This window comes from Typha angustifolia, chromosome 11 (genome assembly GCF_048772165.1).
Source record: "Typha angustifolia cultivar Huaian chromosome 11, ASM4877216v1, whole genome shotgun sequence".
NCBI lineage: Eukaryota > Viridiplantae > Streptophyta > Magnoliopsida > Poales > Typhaceae > Typha > Typha angustifolia.
In genome coordinates, this window is record NC_133249.1 from 7093820 (window position 1) to 7101672 (window position 7853).

A 7853-nucleotide genomic window follows, 5' to 3' on the forward strand; every position below is an offset into this window, starting at 1 on the left:
TATTAAAAAAAAAAAGAATCTCACATGACCATAATTTTAGAAATAAAATGTTGAAATAAAATAATAATTTGAGACCAAAACGTCACAAAATAAATAAATAAATAAATGGGTTTCTAAGAAATAGCTTATAATTTAAAAAGTCTAGTTGTTCTGGGGGTCAAAGCGTCACAAAAAATAAAGTGTCATTTGATACCACTAGCGATCCCCTTCAAAATGAAACAAGTTTAAAACATTCCTCCTGTTGACAATTACTACAACCATTTTGGTGATGTTCTTCTTGTTGACAAATACTAACATCGGTCAGCCTTAAGACTGCTGTGTCTGTCAGATTTTCTATGAGATTTTCTAATGTTCCAGACATTAGAATAGTTTCAACAGTTGCAGTCTATGATTACAAACAATTGTTGCAGTTTGATGGAGAAGAAGTAGACTCACCTGTTACAGAAATATTCAACTGCACAAAGGTATCGGAAAGTACTGCAGCATTAAGCCAATTTGTCTCGTTGACAAAGCCTGAGTTCATTCATCAGCCATTCATGCTACTTAACATGATGTGATCAACAATATGCAGGGAATTGTTCCTTCTCTACCTATATGAACATTGTCCAAACCTGTTAGGTTACCCTGAAAAAATATTTGCTCGATTTATTCTACAAATCTTAGCGGTCGCAAAGAGTTAAAACAAATGAGCATATAAAAGTCCATAACAATGAAGGCAAGAATTCATCACTTTTGCTGACTAAACAAAAACAAAAACTACACATATAAGAGTTAGTGACATGCATGGAACTAAGATGTTTTATCGTAAAACACACATTAAAGTAAAATGAGCTACTAATGTCAAATTGAATAATGTGAACAGTTGTAGCTGGTCAAATGGTAGGAGTACACATACTGTGTATTATACTTTCAGCACTAGGATCAAGAGCAAAGGGCTACAACCCACTAATATATTTGAGTGTGTCAAAGTTCAAGTAGGGGCTTCTTAATCTTTTCAAACTTCCGCACTAATCTCATGACCATAAGAAGATAAAACAATAAAGAAAGAAAGAAACCCTACACCATGGTCCACACAACTGCTCATATGGGGAGTAGATCCAAATAAATATGAAAAGATCACCAAGCACAAGGGTTTTGCAATAATCTTTGACCAGCAACTTTAATATCCCTTCCTGATCCTCTCATGCATGGCGGCAGACAGGCCCAGAACACTTACATCCTTGAGAAGTGGTTCATAGATCACAAGTACAATAAAAATAAATATAGATCAAGAGGGCAGTTAAGTATTAATGAGAAAGGAAATTGTTGGAATCATATCTTTGACCTGCAAACTGTGTGCTCCAGTTTATAAAAACCAACCTGTATGTCTTTTGACTGCCTCCTCCCTTTACTAGTGTCATTCTATGACAGACATACCTAAAGGTCAGTAGTTATGCTGCAGTTAAGGTTGGGAACCATTTCAGTGATAATGTTGTTGTTCCTTCCAGTTGCCATAGGACACTCTTTCACACCTGCTCACACAGGTAGCATTCTTCTCTTTTCCATATTCTTTACAAAACTCCATGAAATGATTTATCAATGATACTGATATGCATCATTCAATTACTTGTTTGTTTTAGAAGCTGTGATGGCTGCCAACAGTGAGAAGGTCCTCAAAAGTTATCAGGTAACCTATAACTCTTTCCTTTTCATTGTGACTATGTCTTTAGATAAATCTTTCTGAAGGCAATTTTATGAGCTAAGTTAACTTATAGGAACCTTCCAAGAAGTCGATCATGATAGAGGACACAAGAACAAAAACATTTAGAGGACGGAAAATGGGAGTAAGCAATAACACAGTCATGGAGGTGAAGCAAGTAAAGGTCCATTTTGCAAGTGTGTTACCTATCACCTTGGATTACCATTTACCTAGAAACCACCCACCAAAACACAACTAAGCAATGCATTACCCCATAAGTGATTCAAAAGCATTTTTCTTCCCTTGCATTTACTCTGTATACTTGTTCAAGCTAAAATACGCGAGAATTTGTTTTTGTCATGTTGCTATAGTTGTTTAAATGACAATGATATATAACAAGGGATCACATCCCAATTTTGGTCAAGTAATTAATTTACTCTGGATATGTGATTGAATCAACATTTTTAAGCAAAGTGTTCTAGTATATCTTCGAAATCTTGTCAGCAATAGAATACAACACTGCTGTGGCCACATAATCATCTTGTTGCGGTCGTTGAAAGTACTTGAAGCTAACTAATGTTGTTTTAATTTGCTTTATGTTTTACAGTGAAAAATAAGAAAGTGGATGAATTTTTGTTTACATAGTATACTTTCTGTTCTGTAAAGCAGGAAAGACCAAGAAGTCCAGCATTATTTCACTTGCGTCATCAAATATAGTTATAAATAATCATCACCCTCTCTCCCTCTGTTGTGTGTATATGCAGGTGGCAAGCTATGCCACAAGAGACAATTAATACAAAAGTAATAACAGTTTATAAGCTTAGTTTAAGCTTTGTCATAACCTACTATCTTAATTCATATGAATGATGTACTTTTGTATCTAATATATCTGTCAAGCTAGATTTTAGATTTTGCCCATTCATTGATGAGATCCTAAGGTTTTAAATGCTTGCTCACTAGCATCTGCATAATAATAGTTCTCCATTGTAGTTTAATATCCCATTCGCAAACCAAATACTATATCTGCCTTCAGACTCAACTTACCCTTCAGATCATCAATATTGCAAAGAGAACTTCAAAGTAGTTAATTAAGCAAAATATTCAGTACATTGCTGCCTTTTTAATACAAGAAGACAAGATATCACAGGCCCAAGAATTCTCTATTAGCAAGACCTGAGAGAATAATCTCACAATTTTGGAATAGACTACTTAAACCTTCGGTTGCCAAATCCTATTATGAGATCAACCAATCACAGAAGTAACTTAACTTTATCTCAATTTGAGAACAATCAATCTTAAGAATTGACTTAACTATTTATCCAAATAAGGGAACCATTTTCCCGCTGACTCAATTACTGATGTGGCCCTAGTCAATGAGAACATACTAAGTCTTGTATGATTAGTCCTTTTTATTGTGCTTATGGTTTAATCTTACATGTTCAATCACTATCCTTGATGGATAGAAAGGCTCATCTCTATGTACATAGATGGTACCCAGTCTTGGCAAGACATTATATATTATATAGAGACAACTCTGTGAACTCTCATCTAATATGTAGAGAGCATCATATCTAAGAGATTAAATTAACCAATTTGAATCTGACTTGATTAGAGTATGAAATTATTCGACTAATAGATGGACCAGGGATAGGTTGTGAAAGTTTTGTCTTGTGTTTTTTATTTATATGTTGGTTTATTTATTATTTTATTTATTTTATTCCTTTTTGTTGACATAGTGGGAGTTTATGACATCCCAATTAAACTATAAAGAAACTCAAATAGAGACCTGTTTTCAGTAAAGAAACTCGAACCTTGTTCCAGCAGATGAGCTCTGATGAATGCTTTAGTATGTCCATTGTCCAGAAAAATCAGCTGTGACTTTTTTCAGTCTGGCTGCGCCTGAGTGATAGATGATGAAGATATATTCATACAATTTAGTGAGTAATGTCTTCAATTTGAATCAATCAAATAAGCATAGGAGTCAAGAAAATGTAAACCTCAGAATTCTTTAGATGTCAATTTAAATGAGCAGCATGCAGTAATAATAAACATAGATATGATATAAGAGATAACATTATGTTAACAAGATATCATATGTACACAAATGTGCTAGCCACTAACAAATAATCACTTGATCAGTAAGAGAAGAAGAGGACAGAAAGAGTTGCCGTCTGGTAAAAGTTGGACATTCTTCCTGACGCAACTTCTATTAATTTTATAGCACCATATTCTCGAGCACCTTCTTAGAAAAATAACCATTAACAACACACAGTGAGCACATAAATATATTTGCCAAGTACAGAAATTTTATAACAGCCAGAGAGTTGCTTACCATGATATTGTATTCAAGCAATATACATAGCACCTAGAAAATTTTATTTTCAACAACCATCTCCAAGCGCACGTAGTAAAAACAAGCATGCCATCACACCCATCTTTATAATTAACATTTAGCTCACACCTAGAGGATTATATACAGGAGCAGTACTACCGCATCTGGCCTTCTCATAGTCGAACTTAATCATATGCCTGGTGTTATTAATAGGCCCCTTCTCCATGCTTTACACCTACAAGAAAGGGCTGGACAAACGATAATATGCAAACACACTAATCAAGCACACTGTTCTTTCTTCCTTTGCCCTCCTACTCAAAACTTGCAAGAAGTGCCCAATCTCTGCTTCTGCCTCTCCCCTGCAGCCGCAGACTTGTGATCACAGAATGCACCATGCAGTAGCTCCTGGAACTTCTCTAGGAATGCCACCCACTCTTCTTCACCCATGTCTGCCAGCTTCACGAAGCTCATGCTGGCAGGGAGCTGCTCATTGGCACTCCTACTGTTCCCAGACTTAAGGTCCCCATCCCTAGTGTAAATTTTACTACTACAACTGATCCCTTTTGAAACCACTGGTTTGTATCTTGAAGTTTTCTCAGCAAGGCTTACACCCTTCAATGACACTGACAGGTCTGCAATCTTTGGACAATGGCCATGAACCGGTGGGAAGCGGGTGAGTCCTTCCACACTATGTTCACTTTCCTCATCATATTCCTCTTCCTCCTCGTTGCACTCCTCTAGTTTGGATAGAGGGTTTCTGGAATTCATACCCTTGAATCCATAGTTATAGGTTCTTGGTGATCTGAAATCATCTTCTTCTACAAAGTCGATGTGAAATTGAAATTCATTATCCTCACCTTGTTCAGATCTCGGTGAAAATGTTTCTCTCTCTGCTATTATCCTTCTTGCCTCCATGCAAACAACCTCAAGCTCACTTGGTTCTTCTTCAATCCCCCTAAATTCCCTACTCATCATCTCACCAATCTCAGCTAAGCAAAGCCCAAAAGTGGCAGCTTCCTTAAGGAAAATAGTGCAGAGAACCAACACACGGAGGCAAGCTTCACGAATCATAGGCAGTTCCTTCCGGAGAATTTCTGAGTCCTTCATTGGATCAAGTTTTGCAATGTATGCAAGCTCATCCTCAGAAAATGGAATTGATGCCTGTGGCCAGTGGATCCACTCAAAATAGGGATCCTCCAAACTCTCTGGCAGACAGAGACCATGATCGATAGGGATCAATTCCACCAGGCCTCCAAACCTACCAATCCCGACATCAAGCTTCCTCACCAAAAGATTGCCAGCATGCCTGTCTGTATTTAAAATTCTAACGTCAAGTATACCGATCCTGTGAACAGCAGCAACAGGGAAGCTTGATGTGCCATGGTCACTAGCATCAAAGTCGTGGGGAATGAACTGCTGGAATGAAGCGATCTTACTAATAACCTGTTGCTTTCTGTCAGAAGTTTTGGCATCCTTACTAGTTACACGACCATTGATGTGGAACACTGAATGGGTGATCTTGACAAGGGCTGTAGGAGGAACCCTCGCAAAGTGGTCATAGTCTAGAAGGTATGCAGCAACCTCCCTAAACCCCGTCTCACCAACTCGCACTGACCTTTTAAGACCTGGCTGACCAAGTGCTTTTCCAATGAAACCTTTTGGATTGTTGGGAGCAAAAGGCTCCTCGTCAGTCGGTTTCACTATTGCAACACTTTCTCCTTTACTATTCCTGAAGTAGTATGCACCACCAAGACCACTGTTAACTGGAATTGGATCTACACCACTTTTAATGGCCTTCACAGCATCCTTAACAATCTGTTTCATTCGATCACAGTGGCTTGAGCATCCCAAGATCTCAATTACGCCACTTTGATCCTTTTGCTCAAAATCCTTAGTAATGGGACATAAACATGGAGTGGAGCAACTTCTATGCATTGTGTTCCTAGTGAGAAGCAATGCGGAATCACGCCGTATAGCGGTAAGATCATTCTTTAACTCAAGGTCACCAAATGTGAGCGAGCTCTCCTCGATGGGGAAATTAAGGGCTACCCGTAGCCTCCTTTTCACTGTGTGAGCATTATCCCCACGGTCCAGTTCCATGCCCAGGACGCAGCCAGTTTCAGTTTGCACAAACACACGTCTCCTGCCTACAGGCTTTCCCTCATTTCTCATGTTCCCATGACCCTCGCCACTCAGGGAATGATTTAGGACCGCGACAGCCATTTGGGTCCTAACAGGGCTGTCTAAGTTAGGAGACATGAAACGAGCAAGAGTGTACTGCAGCGGAGATAACCGCCACAAGGAACACCTTCCTCCTCTTCTTCGTGCGCACGCCAAACACAGAGGCTGACGCGGTTACGGAGAGAGGAATATGCCCACTAACGATCATGTATTGGACGCAGCAATCACAAGCCTCGCATTGACACAAGCACAGCAGGTAATGAAAAAGGAATGGGGGAGGCAAGTATCAGATATTTCCTTTCAGCCATCTAGCTGGAGCTCAGATAAAATAGAGTCAATAACCTGCAACTGAAAGAACAACTTCTTTAAATATCAATAAAAAATGAAAAATAAATAAATTTCCTTATCCCTCTCAGAGCATTTATACACAAAATAATTCTACTTATCAAGTGCAGGTTCATCAAAAATTTCCTCTATTGCTTTAGTTATGGGTACAGGAAGTAATTCAATGAGTGAAATTTCAAGTTTCAACAACAACTGAAGAAGGAAGGAAATACACGTCAACGAAAGTAAGAAGCCATACGTTTGCCTCGATGAAACCAAACATCACCAGATCCGAATTCGACATACTTTGCGACGATAAACACGTCGACCCAAAGACATAAAAATTTGCATGTACTACGCTTGCATCCAACATCAAATATCTTCCCCCTTCAAAAGTTATTTAATCAAACTGCGAACAAAACCCGTAAAGATTTAAAAAGACGACTTAAATTGAGTACAGCAGCAAACTTAATTCACCAATTAAGTTTGCTTTCCCCAATTAAAGAACAAAATCGGCCCGATATGCACCACAGATCGAGTCAAAACCAAAAATTGCAACCGATGAGCGTAATTAAATCTAATTCTGAGTGAACAAATGCTACCCGATTAGGACACAACTAACCGGAGGCCGAGATCCTGAGGGAGAGAGCGACAGGATCGAGCTGGAGAGCGCCGGCCGTCCGATCCACCGGCGGCACGGCGATCTACGGCAGGGAACCGATACAAGTACGAACCGACGGCCGAAATTTTCCGGCGACAGATCCCCTTTTCCCTTCCCCTCCAAAATCTATCCTACCCTCTCTCGAGCTCACGTCACAAGAGGAGATGGGGTTAACGAACTGACCACGGTTAGGTAATATTCTCCGCATATAACTTTGTATGAGTAGAATATCTTCAACCGTTGGCTCTGCAACAAACGGGTTAAAAGCCATATCTTCGTACGTAAACTTTATGCGGATTCTGTACGAAATTTCGTCCCTTTTGTTACTTGCGAGTGGAAGAATCCAGAAGAAGCAGCAGACCGTTGGATGCGAAGCGGAAAGAAATCTTGGCCCTTAGATGTGTAGCAATTGGTTGTCTCGATCGTGACGTGGAAGAAAGCGATCGGCGCCAACCCGGACGGCGTGGCGGTGGCCGCGTGTTCTGAAGGCGGCAGAGATTGGCGTTGGAGTTCACGACAGCGGAAAGACACGACTTCCATGTGTGTGTGTTTCTGTGTCTTTCTTTTTAAATAACATTTTACTTTTACGTAGTTTGGCTCAATTTTACTCTAGTCTCTCTCTGTGTATCTTCAACTTAAATATTTAACTCAATATAATCATGAGTAAAATATTATTA

The 7853-nt window shown here is 39.2% G+C and overlaps 1 protein-coding gene and 1 long non-coding RNA gene across 7 annotated transcripts; one reads left to right on the forward strand and one right to left on the reverse strand.

Annotated features, from left to right (window-relative positions):
• Nucleotides 1-59: 59 nt before the first annotated feature.
• Nucleotides 60-3483, forward strand: LOC140769943 (uncharacterized). Its single transcript, XR_012105966.1, has 3 exons — nucleotides 60-1523; nucleotides 1620-1666; nucleotides 1755-3483. It is a non-coding gene; the product is annotated as an uncharacterized lncRNA (long non-coding RNA).
• Nucleotides 3484-3964: 481 nt separating this feature from the next.
• LOC140769940 (phosphatidylinositol 4-kinase gamma 5-like) lies at nucleotides 3965-7325 on the reverse strand. 6 transcript variants are annotated; one of them, XM_073110862.1, is made up of 3 exons: nucleotides 7138-7325; nucleotides 6775-6902; nucleotides 3965-6533 (listed from the first exon to the last, which is right to left on the reverse strand). In XM_073110862.1, the coding sequence occupies exon 3, from the start codon at nucleotides 6267-6269 to the stop codon at nucleotides 4326-4328; it is 1944 nt and encodes a 647-aa protein (XP_072966963.1). In that variant the 5' UTR covers nucleotides 6270-6533; nucleotides 6775-6902; nucleotides 7138-7325; the 3' UTR covers nucleotides 3965-4325. The 6 variants fall into 6 exon arrangements, with proteins under 6 accessions (XP_072966963.1, XP_072966960.1, XP_072966961.1 ...); XM_073110859.1 differs by having other exon boundaries at nucleotides 3965-6539; XM_073110860.1 differs by having other exon boundaries at nucleotides 6775-6924.
• Nucleotides 7326-7853: the final 528 nt, after the last annotated feature.